The sequence below is a fragment of the Miniopterus natalensis genome, chromosome 5, assembly GCF_054644295.1.
Source record: "Miniopterus natalensis isolate mMinNat1 chromosome 5, mMinNat1.hap1, whole genome shotgun sequence".
Classification (NCBI taxonomy): domain Eukaryota; kingdom Metazoa; phylum Chordata; class Mammalia; order Chiroptera; family Miniopteridae; genus Miniopterus; species Miniopterus natalensis.
This window is the reverse complement of record NC_142085.1, coordinates 10753134-10775432: the sequence shown is the minus strand read 5'-3', so window position 1 is coordinate 10775432 and position 22299 is coordinate 10753134. Positions and strand designations below refer to the sequence as shown.

Here is a 22299-nt window from a genome sequence, read left to right as displayed (position 1 = left end):
GGACGTTTTCGAAAATGCTGATGTTTGGGCTCACCAGAGAATGTTCTGATTGGTCAGGGTTAGGGGCCTTGTCCTGGGTACTTTCGGTGATTCTAATGTGAAACCAAGGTTGAGAAGCACTTCTCTAATTTATCTGCTCACTGCTGCTCACTGCTGCAGACTGTATCCTTTCCCTCCCACTCACACCCCCAATTTTAAACCGTCTGTCTTCCCAAAGTTGTTATTTCCTGGTTTCCATATTTCTCTCTGTCATTTCTCGTTTGGGAAAGGAGGCAGAAACCCTGGTGATTTACACGTTGGCAGGAACCAGAATTCTCCCTCACACTGTCTGTCTTCACAGGAGGTCTCAGCATGAAACCGAAACACTGGTGTGGGATCACCGCCAAAACGGGCACCGTGTTATCAGGGGTCTTTACCATCATAGCCACCAACATGTACCTCACATTTGAACAGAAGTACATACGGAGCAGCAACTGCACTGAGATTACCTGGAGGGCCAAGAGCATGGATGTGGCGGTAAGCGAGATGATGGCCTGTTGGAGTTTCAGCATTGTCCTCTTGCTGTCTTGTGTCACCGTCATCATCAGCTGCTTGCTCCTGTACTCAGTATATGCCAAGAAGTACTGGGGCTTGGTGCTCTACATCTTCTGGATCCTCTTCTATGAAGCTATAAACGTCGCAGTGGAAGTCCTCACCAGCAGCAACACGGGCGTGCTAGAGGTCAGGGTCCTGCGCTGGTTTGGCTTGGTGTCCCGCGTATTCATGCACTGTTTCTGGATCTTCTTTGTCATGACTTATGCCCAGGTCATCTACAAAAGTAATAGCCAGGGTAATGTCATCTTCTACAGCAGACGCATTTCTACAAGCAGCCGAGACTCCCCGCAGCGGAAATCAAAGATCATCAACTTTACCCGCCACTAGAGTGCCAAACATCGGCCCTTTCCTCTCTTGAGGGGCAGGTCTCCCAGGTGCTCACGGTAGTTCTCTTTTCATCTCTTCCCTTTTTCTGGTTTGTTCTGGAAGTGGAGACCCTCCCGCCACCCTCTCTGGGGAATGTGAGGAGAAATGTGGTTAAGGTCACTTCTGGAACGTCCTGCTCGTTGAGGATGTTTAGTTAAAGGTCATTGTTATTTATCGAGCACTGCTTGAATGGCTCCTTCTTCTGGTCAGTACCACCTTCTTGGGTGACACGAAGAGGGCAAGGGGACTAAAGGAAGCTGACCTGCAGTCTGGCGATCCGTTCATCCTGGTAGGTCTTCAGCCGCCTTCAGCCCACAGCTCTCTAATTAACCCCTGGACGGGCAAATCTGTATTTATACCTCAGATTGTTGCAGCGCAAAGGATACTGTTGGTGCCTTCGGGGGCTTTGTGCCATGTTTTTTTCCCCTATGTTGTCTATGCTCGATTCCAGATAAGTAAAAGAATAAAAATAGAAGAAAATCACTTTTTCCTTTTCTGAGTCCCCACTTTTCCAAATTTGTCAAATAAAAGGTGTTTGTTAAACTTTTCTGTGTCTCTCACTGTATCTGGACACTAGGAGGGTGCAAAATAAGATATGAGGCCTAACCTTGAGTTTACAGGTTAGTGGGAGAAACTAAATCACTGTTTATGAATCAATTAGCCAAGCATATATGACAGTACAAGATTACATGTTATCACGGGTCAACAAACTTCACTTTGTATTTAGGTTCAAAAACTCAAAAGCAGCTTAAGGCAGGATAGAAGACAAATTGAGCAAACTTCTACTTCAAACATTCGCCATTATGTTGTGTTTGCTTATTTAATAGCTTTCTTGAGGCATAATTGACATATAATAACACATAATGTTTCAAGTATATAATTTGACATAAGCGTATCCCGGTGAAACCATCACCACAATTGAGTTCATGAACACAGGTATCACCTCCAGAAGTTCCCTCATGATCCCTGCTTCCCCCGTCCATACCCTCCACCCCCACCACAAGGCACTGATTTGCTGTCCCTATATATTAGTTTGCAGTTTCTAGAATTTTACATGTGGATTCATAGAGTGTTGCTCTTTTTTTTGGGTCTGGCTTCTTTCACTCATCCTAATGCCTTTAAGGTTCATCTGTGTCCTTATGTGTATTAATAGTTCACTCTTTACTGCTGAGTAGGATGCCATGGCATGAATGTAGCACTGTTTATCCATTTGCCCATTGAAGGACATCTATTGGTTTGCAGTTTGGGGAAATTATGAATATGAATTATGAACTCTATAAACACTTGTGCATATGACTTTGTATGGACTTACGATTTCATTTATCTCGAAACTGGAATTTCTTTTCTAGAGCAGCTGTACCATTTTTGTATTCCCAGTGGCAGTATATGAGAATTCCAGTTCTTCCACATCCTTGCCAGGACTTAGTATGCACAATAAGTTTTTTATTTTAGCCTTCTAGTAGGTATATGGTGGTATTTCATTGTGGCTTCAACTTGCATTTCTCTAATGATAAATGATGTTGAGCATTTTTCATGTGCTTAATTAGTTTCCTTCTATATTTTTTAGTAAAGTATTCAAATATTTTGCCCATTTTTTATTTGTATTTTTTTTCTTATGCCCATTTTTAAAAATTAGGTTGTTTTTTATTCTTTATTCTTGAGTTTGGGGAGTATGTTTTGTGTTTGTTTGTTTAATATATACTTTTTTATTGTTGACAGTATTACAGATGTCCTCCATTTTCCCTCCCTTTGCCCACTCCACCCAGCCCCTACCCCACTGGGGAGTTTTTTATATTTTCTGAATACAAGTCCTTTATCAGATACATGATTTGGAAATATTTTTCTATTTTGTGCCTTGTCTTTTGGTTCACTTAACAGAATCTTTTGAAGAGCAAAAGTTTTAATTTCAATGAAGTCCAGTTTATCAGTTTGTTCTTTTATGAGTCCTCCTTTGGTTATCATATTTATGAAATCTTTGCCTAACACCAGGTCATGAAGGTTTTCACCTATGTTTCCTCTAAAGGTCATAGTTTTAAGTTTGAAACTTAGATGTATAATCCCTTTTGAGTTATTTTTTATATATGGCGAGAGATGTAGATCAAAGTATACCTTTTGTTCCTGGATATCTAGTTGTTCCAACACTAACTCTTGAAAAGACTATCCTTTTTCTACTGAATTGACTGTATATACACACACATGCCTCTTTCTGGATTCTGTTTTATTCCATATATCTATTTGTCTCTCTTTCGGCCAATGTGACCCTGTCTTAACTATGGTAGCTTTATAATAAGACTTTAAATCATAGTCCTCCATCTTTGTTCTTTTTCAAAATTGTGTGGCTATTCTGCGTTCTTTGTGTTTCCTTATGAACTTCAGAATCAGCTTAAAATTTCTATGAAAAATAAAACCTGCTGAAATTTTGATTGGAGTAACATTGAATTTATAGATCAATGTGGAGAGAACTGACATCTTAGCAATATTGTGTCTTCTAACCCGTGACAACAGTATTTCTCTTCATTCATTTAAGTCTTCTTTAATTTCTCTCAGCAATGCTTTGTAATTTTCAATATACAACAAGTCTTTCACATCTTTTCCAGATTTATCTCTAAGTATTTTATTTTTTATGCTATTGTAAATAGTATTATTGGTTAAATTTTAATTCTGAATTTTTGTTGATAGTATATAGAAATACAATTTTTAAAATATATTGATCTCGTATCCTGCAACATTGCTAAACTCATGTATTAGGTCAAGTAATGTTTTTGTAGATTCCTTCAGATTTTCTGCATAGTCAGTCATGTCTGCAGATATAGTTTTCCTCCTTCCTGTCCTTGCCTAATTGCACTAGTTAGCTCTTCCAGTGCAACACTGAGTAGAAGCAGGGAGAAGGAACATTATCGTCTTGTTTCTGATTTTAGAGGGAGAGCACTCAGTCTTTCTCCATTAAGTATGGTGTTGGCTATAGGTGTTTCACTGATGTCCTGTATCAGGTTGAGGAAGTTCCTTTGTATTCCTTGTTTGCTGAAGAATTTTAAAAATCAGGAATAAATGTTGCATATCGTCAAATGTTTTTGTACATGTGTTGAGATGATTATATGCTCTTTATTTTTTTAGATTATTAACATGGTAAATTACTTTGATAGATTTTCAAATGTTAACCCAGCCATGATATTCCTGGAACAAACTCTACTTGGTCATGATGTATAATTCTTATTTTACATATTGTTGGATTAGATTTGTTAAATCTTGTTTTAAAATTTTGCATTTATGCTCATAGGGAATATTTGTCTGTAATTTTCTTATAATGTCTTCATTAGGTTTTGGTATCACAGTAATGCTTAGTTCATAGAAAGGAATGTGTCTTCCTTGTCAGTTTTCATAAGAGTTTATGTATAATTGATATTTATTTCTTCCTTAAATGTTTAGTAGGATTCAGCACAGAAGCCATCGGGACCTGGAATTTCTTTGTGGGAAGCTTTTAACTACAAATTCTTTTTTTATTTTTAGAAAGAGAGAGAAATAGATAGAAACATTGGTTACAGAGAAACATCATCAATCGGTTGCCTGCTGCATGCCCCACACTGGGGACTGAGCCCTAAATAGGGCATGTGCCCTGACTGGGAATCAAACTGTGACCTCCTGGTTCCTAGGTCAATGCTCAACCACTGATCCATGCTGGCCGGGCATATATCTTTATATTTAAAATATGTTTATGATAGGCAGTGTATAGTTGGGTCTTGCTTTTTTATTCAGTCTAACAACCTTTTAATTGGAGTCTTTTGATCATTTACATTTAGTGGTCCTTTATTATTTGTTTTCTATTTGTCCCATCTACTCTTTGGGGCTTTTTTCTTTTTCTACCTTCTTTTGGATTAATTTAATATTTCTTATGGTTTCATTTTACCTCCTTTGTGACATTATATATAATTCTTGGTTGTATTATTTTAGTTACTGTTTTAGAGTTCGTAGTGTATATCTTTAACTTATCAGAGTCTACCTTCAGATGATATTATGCTGCTTCATATATAGTATAAGAACCTTACAATAGTAAACTTCCAAGATTCCTCTCCTATTTGTGCTGTTGTTATCATGTTTTGCTTTTATATGTTATAAATCTCAACCTACATTTTGCTTTTGTTTAAATTATCTTTTAAAGAACTTTAAATGACAAGAAAAACATCAAATATTTGCCCATATTTTCCCACTTCCTCCCTTCCCTCTTGCTGCTTAGCCAGACAGAAACTCTACTCCAGACTGATGCAGCCAAGAAAACAGGCTTCCTCCTCCTGATCCCCTAGTCAGGGTCTTCTTCCCAGGAGGAGCAGAACATTGGCATTTCTCACCCTGGCCCCAGGTACCTGTTGCTGAGGCTAAAAGGAGGGGGCCCCCTTTTGCTGCCCAGCCCCTACCCACAGGAGAGAGGCATTGTGTTGGATGGGGTACTGCTGAGAGTACTGGGGCCCCAATTACCCTTGCCCCAGTTTGTAAGGTGGTAGTTCCAGTGACGAGAGGCAATCCAAGAAGACCCCAAGCTACTCTTTCTTCCTCATGAGCACTCAGATTCTAAAGCAGGAGTGTCACTAAGAATAAAGTAGACAGTTGTCCCCACCCACAGTTCCAGAGCCCTGGCCCAGAGATTTTGGCTGGGGCGTGGGAGATAAAACAGTTTGTAGTCTCTTCCTAAAGAGCTGGCTTCATTTACAACAGAGCATGGAGACGTTCAAGCCTAAAGGCACTCTAAAAAATGGTGAAGGTTGTGGCAAAAGGCAACTGGGTGGGTGCAGGAGGCAACTAATCAATGTCTCTCTCATAGTGATGTTTCTCTCCCCCCCCCCCCTTCTGCTCTCTCTGAAAAGCAATGGAAAAATATCCTTGGGTGAGGATTAAAAAAAGAAAAGTAGAATAACTGAAATGAAGGCTGCACTAGAGAGGCTCAACAGTAGATTTAAACTGGCAGGAGAAAGAATTAGTAAACTTGAAGGTAAATGTCAGAGATTATGCAATCTAAAGAACAGAGAATAAAGATGAAGCAAAATAAGCAGAGTCTCAGAGAAATGTGGGATGTTATAAGGCATAGCAACCAAAATATGCATAATGGTAGTATTGGAAGGAGAGGAGAGAAAGGAACAGAAAAAATAAATATTTGAAGACATAATGGCTGAAAACTTCCCAAATTTATTGAAAACTCTATATCCAGTAAGCTTAAAAAAACTCCAACTAGGATAAATACAAAAGCTCCACAGACACTGCATAGTAAAACTACTCAAGTCAAAGACAAGAAGAAAAGTGAATGTTGAAAGCAGCAAAAGATGCCCTGCTGGTGTTGCTCAGTGGTTGAGCATCGACCTATGATTCAGGAGATCGAGGTCTGTTTCCTGGTCAGGGCACATGCCCGGGTTGCGGGCTTGATCCCCAGTCAGGGGTGTGCAGGAGGCCGATCAATGATTCTCTCATCATTGATGTTTCTATCTCTCTCCCTCTCCCTTCCTCTCTCTGAAATCAATAAAGATATTTTAAAAAAGAAGAAGAAGAAAAAGAAAAAAAGAAAGAGGAAGAAAAAGAAAAAGGAAGAAAGAAAGAGGGAAGGGAAGGGAAGGGAAGGGGAGGGGAGGGGAGGGGAGGGGAGGGGAGGGGAGGGGAGGGGAGGGGAGGGGAGGGGAGGGGAGGGGAGGGGAGGGGAGGGGAGGGGAGGGGAGGGAAGGGAAGGGAAGGGAAGGGAAGGGAAGGGAAGGGAAGGGAAGGGAAGGGAAGGGAAGGGAAGGGAAGGGAAGGGAAGGGAAGGGAAGGGAAGGGAAGGGAAGGGAAGGGAAAAGGAAAGACTGGTCGCTTATGAGGAAATCCCAATGAGATTAACAGCTGATTTCTCAGCAAAAACAATGGAAGCCAGATGGCAGGATAACATATTTAAAGTGCTTTCAAAAACCCACTGTTAACCAAGAATCCTATACCCAGCAAAGGCTCAGATTCTCTCTGCGTTCTAAGCTGACGGAGGTGGTTTCATAGGAGACCTGTCTATTTGTCCCTAGGGAATGCAGACCCACCGTTTCCCAAGATGTCGTCCTCCTCACCTTCCCCACCCCCACACTGAGTGTGCTCCTGCCTTCATGCTCTCCACCTCAGTGTTCATCCCAGATGCTTCCTCTCACAGCCCTGTTCCCCAAATGCAAAGTCCCTGTGTTAACTCGCTTCACCCCATTTTCTTCACCAGCCTCTCAACTGTTCACCTGCCTCCACTCTTGCCCCCTTCTGACCCATGGTCCCCTCAGCAGCAAGAAGTAGTTTTCTAAAATGCAAATCAGATCCTGTCTCTCATACACACACACGCTCAAGACCCACCCAGGTCTCCCTGTTGCCTTCCAGAGAAACTTCCACATGGCAGGTGGCAAGTAAGGCCCCTTCCTTTCTCTGGCCCCTGCACACCCCTGCAGCCTACCCCTCTGCTCAAGTGACACCAAACCTGCAGTTTCCAAAATGGCTTTGCTGATTCTGAGCCTGCATGGATGTTGTCCACTTTGCTGGGGATGAGGCTTCTCCCTTTCTACCCAGTTCCTACCCACATCCTTTAAGACACAAGCTCACGGTTGCCTCCCCCAGAAAAGCCTCTCCTGCTTCTCATTCGGGGTTAGGCCTTGTTGCATCTTGAGGACACTGAACCACCTCTTCCGCAGCATTTATCACATTGCAGGGTACATTTTGTTGTCCTTAAATTTTTGTAACATTTTATTTGTCTAGCTTCCTCCCCAGAATATTTACTTTATATATCCAGTACCAAGCTCGGTACCCGGCACGTAGTAGGTGCTCGATAGATGCCTGATGAATGACGGCTGAGTGAACGTCCAGAGGAAGGCGACAGGAGACAGAAAGAGAAGTTAGGTGGTTATTGGGGTGGCGATTCAGGAGGGAGGTGACAGGGCCAAAACCAAGGCTGGGCAGCAGGGATGCGAAAATAATGGGATTGATAAAGACATAGCCTTGAAATCTGCAACACAGGCTTAAACCACAAGGTTGAGCCTGGGTGGTTTGGGGCCCTATTTGGGTTGGTGCAGAAGAACACCCTGTGGATAGTGGCTGCTCTGGAAGCTGCTTTGTGAGCAGGAATGGGGTGCTCTTTAGTTGGTGGGGACAGGGAAGTATCAATACAGCTATTGACTGGCAAGCACACTGCCTCTCCCACCCCACGGGGACCCTTCGGGGCCTGGGGTGCAGCGAGAGGTTCGTGCCTCGAGGACTACTCTTTGGAGTCACACAGGGTGGGAGGGTAGCGGGAAATAGTGTGTGAGAATACTTGGGATGAGCCTTGACAACGTTACGCGAAGTGAAAAAGCCGGACACAAGAGGACAAAGACGGTGTGATTCCACTTGCATGAGATGCTTAGCATAGTAAAATTCAGAGAGGAAAAGTGGAATGGTGGTTAACGGGGCTGGGGGTTGGTGTTTGATGACAAAGGTATTCTTGAGGAACATGAAAAAGTCTGGAGATGGGTGATGGTAAGGCTTGCACAACAACGTGAATGTATGTAATGCCATTGCATTGTACATGCAAAAACGGTGAAACGGTAAAATTTGTTATGTATGTTTTATCACAATAAAAAAAAATGCTACTGACCAAGAAAAAGAAAAGAAAAGAAAAGATTATTTGAGGTTGATAGAGTGAGGAGAAGGCTGGAGGGAGGCTTATGGCAACCTGTCTGTGCTTGACAGGACTGAGCAGGAGCCCTGTCCCAGTCTGCTCAGGAGGCCACAAACATCGGACACACGTCGGCCCGAGGACTGCACGTGCTCCTGTCATGTGTGACCGTTCCCCTTCCCTCTCCCCGCAGTGCCGGCTCACAGGGTGAGGAGTGAAGAGGAGGGAGCTTTGCTCTGGAATTCTCTGAACTGGGAGCCGGTAAGAAGGTGATCTGGGCTGGGAGGGACGTTTAAACCGGCCCAGCCTATTCCAGCCTTGGGTCCTCCGCAATCAACATGCCCTCAGGGGGTCCACTGGGTCTCTGGGCCTCTCCCTGAGGCTGGAGCGGGCCTCTAGGGTTCAGGTTCAAGTCCAGCCTCGATTGCAGCAGGAGGTCTGCCTGCTGGGCATTCACCTCCACGATGGTGGCTTATTGTTGAGGCACCTTCACCCTGGGCAGAGAAGATAGTAAGTCGGATCCATAAACCTTCCCCGATTCCACTCACTGCCGGCTGAACCTGGACTTGGAACAAGTCTGGGTCAGACTCGGGGAGCAAAGCAGGGAAATTCCATTCCTGAAGGCTTGGAGGAAAGACAGAGCGTCTGGGGGAAGGTCAGGGATCATCCCAGGCCCTCAAGGAACCAAGCGTTTTTCTGACCTCAGAGAAACAAACATCCCAGAGAGGAGCCCAGAATGGACTCTATTATTATTCCAGACACAGGAGCTTCCTAGTTCCCACAAGCCTGACACCGACAAGAACACCCTTTTTATCACCATAAAGCAGAGCAGCAGCTGGAGCAGCAGAGCTGGAAGATTCCTAGGGAGCATCCCAAGCCAAGGATGCCCCCATTCCCAGGGATGTGGTCACCTATAGCTAGTTAGGTCAGAGCAAGGACCAGACCCCCTTTCCCCATGCTGCCCATGGCCTGTCCGCATACCATTGTCACTCTGAGCTCCCACATTGACCTCCAGCGGCTTGGGGAATTTGCCTAGGGCTGGCTCTGCCACCTTGTCATGGATCTCCGTGGTTTTTCCTGCAGGAGAAGCTCGGGTAGAACAACAGGAGATGGATAACAGGATGCTGTCTGTTTTGGTGGGCATCTTCTCTATCCTTAACACCATTCAGCTCCTCATCTTCGACTTGAATGAGCTTACATTACTAGGCTACGAGGATAAGTTCTCTATCTACGTGGACTCGAAGTCTGGGCTAACCTCTTGGATCTTGATACACAAAAAAAGCATCAGCATCTGCCTGTCCACCATCACCATCATGGCCAGCACCTTGCTGCTCTACAGCATCCACGCGAGCATCTGCGCGGGCTTGCTGTCCTATGCCCTGTGGATCGTCCTCTATGAGCTCATCAACTTCTCCATGGTCCTGCTCATCAACAGAGCCTTGAAATACCAGTTCAGGGAGATAGGTTACCCACACTTGTTCTTCCAAGTCTCTCTCATGCTCCTGTACTTCTTCTCTCTGCCCTTTATCGTCAAGTATACGTACAACATTTATATGGACCCCAAGACTTTAAGCAAGATAAGCCGCCGCAGGCTCTCCTCCATCACTACTCTCGACTCTTGGACACACGTCGGGCCAGCAATGATGTACCGCAAGTTAAACTGAACTGTGGCAGGGAAGAGAGAGAGAGAGAGGGGGACAGTGCTCCCCAACAGTGGAGCTCCCCTTCCCCGCCTACTTTTGTTGCTTCTGTGTGCCTTTTTGGGGTTGTTGAGTTTTGTGCATTTAAGAGTGATTCTTGGGGGAGGGAAGTTTGCATGGATCGATTACTGCGCGTGTGTTTGTGACTTGCTTAGCATTGAATTATATACTACCTTCGTGCTTGCTTATCGCATGCCATTGTCTCTCATGGCCCCCTCCTCTCTGCATGCCCTTGGTTTCTAGTTTTTCTCTCGTGGATTGCCCACACATGCCTGGTTCTGCTGAGTCCTTGTAGCGCAGTGCTATCTGATAGAACTTTCTGTGCTGGTAGAAATGTTCTGTCTCTGTGCTGTCCACCAGCTACATGTGGCTGCTGAGCACTTGGAATGTGGCTCTTACTACCCAGGATTTTCAACCTCTTAATTTATTTTTATTTCAGTAGCCACATTTGGCTAGCTCCTAGCTACCACATTGGAGAGCACAGTAATACAAAGCCTTGTGTTACTCCCGCATGAGCCATCAAAAGAACCCCTTCCAGCGTCAGGCATCACCCTGCTTCCCTCATACTTTTCAGAAAGTAGTAAGAAAGCTCGAGAATTTCTCACTTTAAGAACATTTTGGACTGAATAGTTTGTCTTGTAAAGGGCTGCCCTATGTACTGTAAGATGTTTAGTAGCACCCCTGGCCTCTGCCCACTAGATGCCACTAGATCCCGCCATCCTTGTGACAACCAAAAATATCTCATTGCCAGTTGTTCCCTAGGGGGCAAAATTGCCCCCAGTTGAGAACTATTATTTTAAAACAATACACCCTGGCACCAAAAGCTGGTGTGTCACTACTGTCAACTAATGAAAAGCATCTTTTACTGAGAGCTCTTTACATTCACCATCTTGCATAGTTTTCACCCTAATGTTTCCATTTTATGGTTTGACGAAACAGAGTTAAGACTCTTAAGTGATGTGATCAAGGTCACATAGTAGAAAAAGCAGGATTTGAATCTATATCATCTGACTCCACACACAAATGTCCTGTTTGGTCCCCTGAAGCACTTTTACCAAGAGTTTAAAAAAAGGGGGGAGCTCCATTTAGGATATTTCCTTTTCCTTCAAAAAATGTTGGGAGTAAAGTCAAGGGACACTGTTTTGACCACACTCCCCCAAACCACTTTTACTGAACACTGAGTACTGGGTGCTATTCTAACACTTCACTCAATTCTTCCCACCACCCTAAGAGAGATTTGGAGCCAGGCCAGTTTCCAAAATGACCACCAGATGGCAGTCAGCAGTAAGCTTTTGCTCGGCTCTGCGGCCTGGGTGGGATTCTTCAGGGCTGGCTGGCTGGCTGGCTGATTTGCGATTTAGGGAGCCGCAAACTGATGACTGAGGACCAATAGTGTGGATTCCTGCCCTAGTCTCACAAGGTGTGCCTAGACTGATTGTAACTTGTTGGTACCAGACTTCAGGGTTCTGCTCCCCATCCCAGCTGGGGGGGGGGGGGGGATTAGGAGACTGGAGACCTCTGCAGGGAAGAGGTGGAGGGAGAGAGCTAAGAGCTGCCTGATGCAGAACAACTTAAGACGCTCAGACACAGGCTGGTGCCCCTTTACACCAACACTCCAAAGTGTGTACATCTGCCTTCACTTCCTGGCTTCCCGTTTGTCTAAAACCCCCTTACTTCCACTGAGACTGGGCTTGGTAAGATGATCTCCACACTGCCCAATCCCAGGTTCCGTTCTCGACCTTCTCTTGCATGACCTCTCCATGGCTTTTGCCCAGCTGATCCCTCCCTGTTTTGCAAGCACTTTCCTCTCTCGGCCTAGGGACACAAGGCCTTCGCCCTCCATCGCCTTTGCAGTCTCCTTCTCATCTCCCTGACCTCCAAGCATCGCAGTGCTCCAGGGTCAGTCCCTGGTCCCGTTCTCACCCCTGTCTCAGTCACTTCCAGCTCCCACCCAGGCCCACTGCAATAACCTCCATGTGACATCTGCAGCCTGGACCTCTCCCCTGTACTGTGCACTTGATCCAATTGCTTCTGTGCTGAAGCAGGCACCTCTAACACGATTCCTGACAATCCCTGCACACTCATCACCTCTCCTTGAATGTGGACTGAACCCCCAACAAAACCCATCAGCTTCATCTTCAACACAGATCCAGATCTACCACTTCTCATCGCCTCCACTGCCACCACCTAGCCCAAACCGTCACCATCTTACTCCCAGACTGTTGCACTGGTGGCATGCTAACTGGTCTCCCCAATGCCACCCTTGTCCACTCTGCGTCAGTTCTCCACCCAACAGCTGAAGGGATCCTGTTGAACCCTTAGTCAGATCACGTCTCCCCTACTCCGCTACTCATGTCCTGCCAGGGCTCTCCACCGCACTCGGAGTAAAACCCTGAGTGTTTACCATGGCGTGCTAAGCGACCCAGTTCCCTGTCATCCCTCTAACCACTTTGTCTTCCCTCCCTCTGCTCCAGCCACACTGACCTCCTTGCAGTTGCTCTTACACACCCAGCACACTCCAGCCTCAGGGCCTTTGCACATGCTGTTCCTTTAGCCTGGAATGTTCTTACTCTGTATAACCACCAGCTTCCTCTGTTGTTCCTTTCAGGTGTCTGCTCAAAAGGCATCAGAGAGGCCTTCCTACCAACCTATGTGACACAGCCCCTCCCCAGCTTATTCTCCTCTAAGCCACTTATCCTGCTTTACTTTTTCATAACTTGTGCTGTCACCTGACTTACCTCTCCGACCCCTCAAAATATGAGCACCGTATTTTCTTTTTTTAATTTTTATTTAATGATTTTAGAGAAAGAGGGAAAGGAAGAGAGAAACATCGATTTGTTGTTCCACTTATTTATGCATTCATTGGTTGATTCTCTTTTTTTAATGTTTTTTTTTATTGACTTCAGAGAGGGAGGGAGAGGGAGAGAAATAGAAACATCAATCATGAGAGACAGTCATTGATCGACTGCCTCCTGCATGCCCTGTACTGGGGACCAAGCCTACAACCCGGGCATGTGCCCTGACCGGGAATCAGACCGCGATCTCCTGGTTCATAGAGTGATGCTCAACCTGCCGGGTAATTGGTTGACTCTTGTATGTGCCCTGACCGGAGATCGAACCCAAAACCTTGGCTTATTGGGACAGCGCTCTAACCAACTGAGCTACCCTGCCAGGGAGCACTATATATAGATTTAAATAAATCTTTATTGATTTGAGAGAGAGAAAGGGAGAGGGAGAGAGAAACATCAATGATGAGAGAGTCACTGATCAGCTGCCTCCTGCACACCTCCCGCTGGGGATCGAGCCCGCAACCTGGGCATGTGCCCTGACCAGGAATCGAACCCTGATCTCCTGGATCCTAGGTCGACGCTCAGCCGCTGAGCCACGCTGGCTGGGCAGCACCACATTTCTTCATTGCTATTTTCCCAGCACCTAGAACAACGCCCAGCACATAGGAGGTGCTCAACAAATATTTATGGAATGAATGGACACAGACCCTCAGCAGAATCGAACAGCCTGTCATTCCTTGTTTTCCAAATGGTGGTTACAGTGCATGGGCTGGCGAGAGGCAAATTCCTGCTGCTCGCTTCTGGAGTCTGTGGTGGGAAGGCCCCCCCAGGGGGCCTGCTTTCAGCTTTCTTGTCCCTTCCTTCCTCCCTCACCCCCTTGCCTTGCAGTAGCACTGACCCCAGACGCATCACCTCCGCCTCCAGCTCCGCCTCACCAAGCCCAAAACAAGCCTTTGGAGCAGCGCAGGCCCGGGGAAGGGCAGTGCTCTGAGAGCTGGCCCCACGCCCATGGAGAGCTCCGGCTTTCCACCCTCTCTTGAGCTAGGAAGTATAGGATACCCTGGAAAGCAAGACGCAGGCCACATTCCCAGGGGCCCCCAGCCCACTGAGGGGCTGGGTCACTCGGGGCAATTTACACCCAGTGTGATAGGTGCTGGGGGCCGCAGGACAAGTCTCAACTCTCAGAGGGCAGAAAGTCAGGGAAGTCTTCCTGGAGGAGGAGACCTTAAGATCCTAGAAGAGAATATAATGTAGCCCTGAGAAGGGAGGGGAGGGAATGGAAAAGTGGGATCCTGAGAAGGCGCAAGTACCCCTGAGATAGTCGCGCTCTAAGCTCTTATTTGTCATTTCCACCTGAGGGTGAAGGAAGGGACTCAGTTCAGGGCACAGTGGTGTCGAGAGTAGGCACGAACTTCCCCAGAGAGAGAGCTCCCCTTTCCCACGGCCTGGGCAGCATCCACCACGCCTGTGCGCATTTTTCTTTCCCACCCCGCTGCCATCGCCTGGAACCCCAGATCTCCACTAGCAGCGTGTCCCACAGAGGTCACGCTTCATCCTGTGTTGACTTCTCCCACCAGTTTCAAGACATGCGAGTGTCTGTCTGCCTCCCTTCAGTCCCCCGCTTCCTTGCCCCCGCACCCCCGCAGCTGCCCGTCGCGGCTGCCCTCGGCCTGTGAGCCCCTTTCTCTCTGCTTTGGTCTTGTCTGGCTATTGGTCTGTACACAGGGACTGATGCCTTGCTCTTTTTTCCCCATCGATTTGCCCACCCAACAAGTGGGTACGGAGGCCCCTGGGAGCCTGTCCCTGGCGAGGCCACCAGGCGACAACAGGCTGACCTCCTGACCGGCCAGACGGCCTTCACGTGGGCAAGCTGCTTGTGAAACCCTCGGCTTCCTTCCCCTTGCCTTTCGTCCCTTCACCAGCTGCTAGTAAACAGAAAGTTATTTAAATGCTTAAATATTTCTTTCATAAATTCATATGATTTTCTTCCCAGGGAAATAGGCTTTACAAATGCCTTCTGACTATTAATTTATTAATTTTGTTTCCTAAACAGGGCTTCATGTGTGTGCGTGTTTGTGCATCTGTGTTTGTGTATATGAGTGCTTCTGCTTGTGCACATGGTGTTTGTGTGTGTATTTGTGTATGTTTGCATCTTTTCGTACATGTGAAAGGCAGAGTTAAGCAATTATTTTGTGATTATCAGAAATAAATAACTTACATATTAAAGATATAAAAAGGTTAAAAAATTTTTTTTAAATCTCCTTCTGCCTCCTACCAAGACTGCCTTTTTCCTTCAGAAATATATTCCATGAGCCTGGCCGGTGTGGCTCAGCGGTTGAGCGTCGACCTAGGATCCAGGAGAATGCGATTCGATTCCCAGTCAGGGCACAGGCCCGGGTTGCAGGCTCGATCCCCAGCGGGGGGCGTGCAGGAGGCAGCCGATCAATGACTTTCTCATCATTGATGTTTCTCTCTCTCCCTCTCCCTTCCTCTTTCTGAAATCAATAAAGATAAATATTTTTTTTAAAGATAGAAAAGCAATATATTCCATGAGGGGCGACACTAGACTGCATCTTATTTAAACGGGATGTTTGGTTTTTCTCTCGCCCAGCAGCGTGACACTGACAAGATGTATTCTATGAATGAACTGAAGATGGAACCTTGAAACCCTCTTCCTTCTCAGGGTTTTAGGGGGACAAAGGATCCCTTTCAGAGGGATTGGGAGAAAGTAGTAGTAAGAAGTGCCCAGGCAACTAGAGATCCTATCAATTCTGCAAACAGACACTTGGCAGCTCCTTCTCAAGGTTTCCAAGCTCCTGCCTCTTCTTCTGCCCAGACTGAACCTGCTACCAGCACCCTGACCTCAGCCTGCCCCACCTCCCATCCAAGGATCTCTTGCATTTTCTGGCCTGCTTGAGATTATTTTATTTAGCATTTGACCACCTTTGTACCATAACCACCCTCCTTTGACTCCTCTGACATCCTGAAACACGCCTATGCTTCCTAAACTTGTACACTCTTTCTTTTCTCTCTCTCTCTCTCTTTCTCTTTCTTTCTTTCTTTCTTTCTTTCTTTCTTTCTTTCTTTCTTTCTTTCTTTCTTTCTTTCTTTCTTTCTTTCTTTCTTTCTTTCTGTCTCTCTCTCTCTCTCTCTCCTCTCTCTTTCTTTCTTTCTTTCTTTCTTTCTTTCTTTCTTTCTTTCTTTCTTTCTTTCTTTCTTTCTTTCTTTCTTTCTTTCTTTCTTTCTCATTTATTCATTTATCAAAATGCATGGCTTGTCAACTGTTTGCTGGAAATTATACTAAAAAGTGAGGCAAAATTTAAAAACAGGATGTGGACCTGGCCAGTGTGGCTCAGTTGGTTGAGTGTCGTCCATGCACCAAAAGCTTGCTGGTTTGATTCCTGGTCAGAGCACATGCCCAAGCTTTGGGCTCAATCCCGGGTAGGGGGCATGCAGGAGGCAGCAGATTGATGGTCCACTTTCACATCGATGTTTCTCTTTCTCTCTCCCTCTCCCTTCCTCTCTTTCTCTCTAAACAAACAAACAAAAGAACAAAAACAAAAAAACCGGATGCAGTCTTGGCCCTGAATCAAGAAGGGGGCTTGTGAGGAAGTGATTACAATATTATATAATAAATGGAGTAACAAAGGTAAGTCCAAAGTGCGGTGTTTTCTCTATTTCTCAGTGGTTTGGTCACCAAATGTTTATTGAGCACATGCTATACATCAGGCCCTGTTCTAGATGCTGGCACTACAGGGGTGAAGAAAACATATAAAGTTCCCGCTCTCGCAAAACTTACATTCTAAAAAGGGAAGACAAGAAATAAGCAAGTGGACATCTAAGTATATATCATAATTTCAACTAGTGATAGGCACAAAGAAGAAAAGAAAACAAGGTGATACAATATAGTTTTACCCTGGATAGCGAGACTTAGCCGTTCCTAATAATCCCAACCTCTTGTGATTGACTGTTTCAGGAGCAGGCCCAAGACTCAGTGGAGAGGGCATCCAGGAGGCCTTTGGATAAGGAATGTCTCTCTGGGGAGGTGATGCTTAACAGGACTGTGAAGATCTGCAGGAAGGGCATTCCAAGCAGAGGGAACAGCAAATGCAAAGTTCCAAGCAGTGGGAACAAGTTTGTTGTGTTCACAGAATAGTCAGAAAGGCAGTGCCTGGGGCACAGTGAGTGAGCCATGGGGAGCAGGATGGGTCCACTGGCGGCATCCCTCACAGCCCCTCTAATGCATCCTCCTGGGTGTCAGCGTGGAAAGCTCAACCCAAATGTTCCAGGCTTCCTTGCAGCTGAGGTCCTAGGGGCTGGATGTAGAGTATTGGGACAGTAAAAACAAGGCAGAGACCATCTTTCTCCCACCGTTGACTGCAGCTGGCAAATGAGGTCATGGAGCCACCCCAGTTGTCTGCTGCAATGACCCGGTGCTCAGTCACTAGCTTTGTGGGCAGCTGTGACTTTCTGAGCCCTGGGTTGCTATTGTGGCATTTATTTTTGGAAATCAACAGTTCCAAAGGTGAGTCCCTGATCCCCAGCTTCCTGAGAGGGCAGTGACAGCAGCTCCCCTGGCGGGCAAGTTCAATGGTCATGCAGGAGCCATCCCTAGAGGCCCAGCACCAACCGAAGGAACCAATTCCTTAGACTCGATCTCTTTCCGCCTCAAATACCTGGAATGTTGTCTGGTTTCCCGCAGCTGGTCCTGGCGTTTGGGACACCCAGGTCTCATGTTTGGGAGACCCCACCGTCAAACAGAGAAGTACCCGTCTAACTCTACCTGCTGTTTCCCAGGCCAGGGCCAACTCCTTATTCAAAACAAATCACCTCCCCTCGCTGCCTCAGGGCAGCTCAAACTTGGTCAAGGAAGCGTTGGCAGTCCCGATAAACAAGTCTAGGAGTTTCTCTTTGTCTGCTGAGCTTGTTGAATTGCTCGAAGAATTAGAGTAGATGCAGCAAGCATAGTTCAGATGAATGAACTAATTTAATTCTCTCTGAAATAAAGCGTATTGTTTTCCCCATTTTACAGGTGAGGATGCTGAGGCCCGGGAAGGCTGAGTTACTTTTTGAGTCACACATAAAGTGGCACTGCTGGGATTTGAACCCAGGCAGCCTGGCTCCAGGGTCCCTCGGTTCATCACAACCAGGCAGTGTGTGAGGCACAAGGGAAGCATTAAGAGAGGGAAGCAGCGGCAGGAGTGACTGTGACCAAGGGAATTGGGGCAGGCTTCCCTTCCCCGTAAAGAAATCGCTCATCTGGTCAACTCTGCGAACAAGCACTGGACCTGGGCTTTGTGCTGGGCCTTGAGAAAGGTCCTGGTGATGCAAAAATGAGTGAGGCCTACTGTGCTGGCCCTGAGGGGCTCACAAAGTAGGAGGGGAAGCTGGCAGCTAAGAGCATCAACTGGGATGGGGGATAATTAGGGACCCAGCGCCAAGGAGGGGGTCAACTCTGCAGGTGACTTAGGCATAAGGGAAGGCTTATGAGATGAGGGACACACAAGCTGGACTTTAAACAATGAAGACGGTTTGCTAGGCCAACAGTTTGGGTGGGGGTGTGGGAGGCAGAAGCCATCCTCGATGGAGGGAACAGCAAGTTGGTGGGGAACAGCATGGTGTGTCCAGGAGGGGGGAGCTCGGTTGGGTTCTGTGGTGCGGTGCTGGGGCCAGCAGCCGCGAGGAGGCTGCAGAGTGAGCAGTGGCCATGCCTCGAAGACTCCGCCGTGCAGGGCCGAGGATGAGTTTGCACTTTGCTCTGGGAAAGTGTTTTTCAACATGAGGGTTGCAACCCACTCAAGTATGGTGAGGTCAGTTTAATAGGTCAAGACCAGTATTTTAAAAATGAACAAGAAATTGAATGGAGTAGACTAAAATAAAAAAGAGAAATCCAATGCTTTTGTATTAAGAGTAAGTACAATTTTGTACAAATGTTGTTTCAGGTTTATATATTGTGGCAAATACTGCAAGTTTTCCATCAGTCCGTTCTCCTCTGTTCATTTTAATAATCAGACCCCCAAGTGCTGGCACATGGCTGCCCAGCTGGAGACGACATTTTCCTCTTTGCAGTCAAACGTGGCTGCGTGACTGAGTTCTGGCCAACTGAGCGTGAGCAGAAGTGGTGTGTGCCACTTCTGGGTTATGCCCCAAAAGGAATGGCATGCCCTCCTTTGTCTTTCCCTTTTCCCTCCGGCTGCATACAGGCATGAGTGTAGGAACTGGAGCAGTCACCTTGGCACAGACTTGGAAGCTGTGTATTGCTGGTTAGAGCCTTGAGAAGCACACGCCCAAACTACGAAAGAGAAGGCAAGTTATGTGAAAGAGAAGTTAACTTCTACTTTATTTAAGACACATTTCTTTTACAGTATCTCAGACCAGTCCCTAATACAACATATATGTATATGTATATGTTTACACACACAAACATACCAGGTCATACTGTAAATTATATATTACCATAGATTGTGGTTTAAAAAAAATAGAGGAATTGGCTGCCCTTAAATGATATTTAAGGCAAATGAGTGATATGACGAGATTTGTACTCCCAAGCTGAAAGGAACTTAAGGATCACTTAGCCCAGTGAGTCCTTCCTCTTATGGATGGGAAACTTAGGCCCATAGAGGCTGGGTACCTGATTCAAGGTCCTGGGGCTCAGTGGCAAGAGCATGTCCTTCAACCTTGATCTCTGAACCCAAGCCCCGGCCCTCCCGTGTCACCAGCTGACAAAGATTCATTTATCTTGTTCTCTCTTTTAATCCCCCAACACTTTCCTGCACCACATTGTTCCCCTAAATTTCTAATTAGTTCAATTCAATTCAGCAAATTTTTTAATATGTTTTTACTGATTTCAGAGAGAGGAAGGGAGAGGAGAGGGAGAGAGAGAGAAACATCCATGATGAGAGAGAGTCATCCATCAGCTGCCTCCTCCACGCCTCCTATTGGGGATCGAGCCTGCAACCTGGGCATGTGCCCTGACTGGGAATCCAACCTTGATCTCCTGGATCCTTGGAAAATTATTGAGTTTCTGAGTCTGCTTTTCTCATATTTAAGTGGGAAATGATTGTATACTTGCAAAGCATCTGTCACATGGTAGGCACCCAATAAATGGTCATTTCCACAAATGAGCACATGCTGTATGACACCATTTACATGAAATTCTAGAACAAGCACAACTAATCAGTAGTGATCAGAAAGTGGATCAGTGGTTGCCTGGGGGAGGCAACCACTTTTGAGGGAGGGATATGGAAATGCTCTATATCTTGATAGTGATAGTGGTTACACAGGTGTGTACCATTGTCGAAACACATCAGATAGTTCACTGAAAATGGGTGTTATTTAGTGAATGTAAATTATCCCTCAATAAAGTTGGTTAAAAAAAATCTCATTCCCTTCCTTTTTGTATCAATGAAAATATGTTGGATTAAGGAACTCATTATAGAGTCAAATACACATCTTAAGTTCTTTTTCATTTTATTTTATGTTTTATTGATTTTAGAGAGGGAGAAAGGAAGAGAGAGAGAAACATCTATGTGAGACAGATTCATTGATCGGCCGCCTCCTATACGCCCACACCCTGACCTGAATCAAACCCACAATCTATGTATGTGCCCTGACCTGGAATTGAACCTGTGACCTTTTGATGTATGGGACAGTGCTCCAGCCAAGTGAGCCACTCCAGCCAAGGCAAGTTCCTTTTCATTTTAGATTATTCATATCACCACATAATTTTCCTCATTAATTGATGTAAATAAATTAGACTTGCCTTAATATCAAATCTCACTTTTTAACTGACTTGTATAATAAAACCCATAGTTCTTGAAAAGGAAACATTTCAATAGCACATTGTTAAATGGGGTGTGTGGGGAGGAGAGGTTACAAAAATTATATAAAGAAAATATGCATGTATAAAAATATTATAAATATATGAATGTACTAAAAGTATTTCTCTCCAGTGTTGTAGCATTATAGCACATCACTTTAATTCACTTTACACTATTATTTTTACTAAAAAGCATTTGCCATTTTAAAAAATATATATATTTTTATTGATTTTTAGAGAGAGAGGAAGGGAGAGAGAGATAGAAACATTGATGAGAGAAACATCAATCAGCTGCTTCCTGCACGCCCCCTACTGGGGATCAAGCCCACTACCCAGGCATGTGCCCTGACCAGGAATCGAACCCGTGACCCCTTGGCTCATGGGATGACATACAATCAACTGAGCCACACCAGCCGGGCCATTTGTCATTTTAAAAAAACCTATTTGCACTTGGAAAATTCGTGAGCATCTGTGTCTCTTGGGAACTTCATGAGTGGAACTCAGAGGCGAGAGGTGGCGGGTGGAGACTCAGGGGTTGGCCTCAACCATTGTCCTGCAGGCACGCAAGCGATATTCAGTTACTGGGTTCTTGGGAGACCCTGGGCAGGGGGACCTAAGAGGCCTGGAGTTCCGGAGAGAGGCCTGTGCTGGAGTGCGGGAGCCACAGCGGAGATGGCCCGTGGGGCTGGGCGAGGGCAGAAGCCCGCAGCCCCGCGCTGGGCAGTTTCCTTGGCTTCTGCAGAGTCACCCCCGCCCCGCCCCGTCTTGCTCCGTGCCGCAGGCTGACCTGGGGATGGCCTCACACCAGGTGGGGGCCCTGGTAGGAGATGAGAGGGTGGGAAGGAGACGGCCGGGTTATTTATTTCTCTGTCTGGGTTCCTGGGGTTAGCACAGACTGAAGCTTCCCCTTTGAAGGTCGAAGGTCAGGATCCCATCAGGCCGGCTCTGCTCCCTCTGCCCTCGGGTGCTTAGCCCCAGGGCACAGCGCTGCCCACCTCCCGGTTTCCCAGCACCTGCCCCACCTCTGTGAAGAGCTCTTCACTCTCCTCACTTTGCCCGTCCGAGACTGCCACCTGCTTCCTGCCGAGGGCCTGGGACCAAGGCCGCGCAAGGGTCATACACCGGGGAGGAGTTTCGAGGAGGGTGCGGCCAGCAGTGTGCGAAGCCTGCAAGGTCAAGCTGAGGGGGAGGGCGCAAAGGTCAGGGGGATGGGCGGCCTGGAGGAGGAACTGGGAGAGGCACCCGGGAATTGGGTGGGTGGTTGTGGAGCAGGGACCTGAGCTGGAGATCAAAAGAAGATAAGACGGGAGAGTTGAGAGAAGGGAGCGGGCGGAGGAAAGAACCAGGGCAGAGGTAGGCAAGGAGGCAGCCCGGCCCCGGGTGAAGAAACAGGGCTCTTTGGCC

The 22299-nt window shown here is 46.4% G+C and overlaps 2 protein-coding genes across 2 annotated transcripts; both read left to right on the top strand.

The window, feature by feature from the left end:
• The first annotated feature begins 351 nt into the window (after nt 1–351).
• TMEM217 (transmembrane protein 217) lies at nt 352–1192 on the top strand. The gene has a single exon (XM_016223693.2). It carries the CDS (start codon nt 352–354, stop codon nt 919–921), a length of 570 nt encoding a protein of 189 aa, XP_016079179.2. The 3' UTR covers nt 922–1192.
• An 8504-nt stretch (nt 1193–9696) lies between these two features.
• Nucleotides 9697–10251, top strand: TMEM217B (transmembrane protein 217B). The gene has a single exon (XM_016223666.2). The coding sequence runs from the start codon at nt 9697–9699 to the stop codon at nt 10249–10251; it is 555 nt and encodes a 184-aa protein (XP_016079152.2).
• The last annotated feature ends 12048 nt before the right edge of the window (nt 10252–22299 follow it).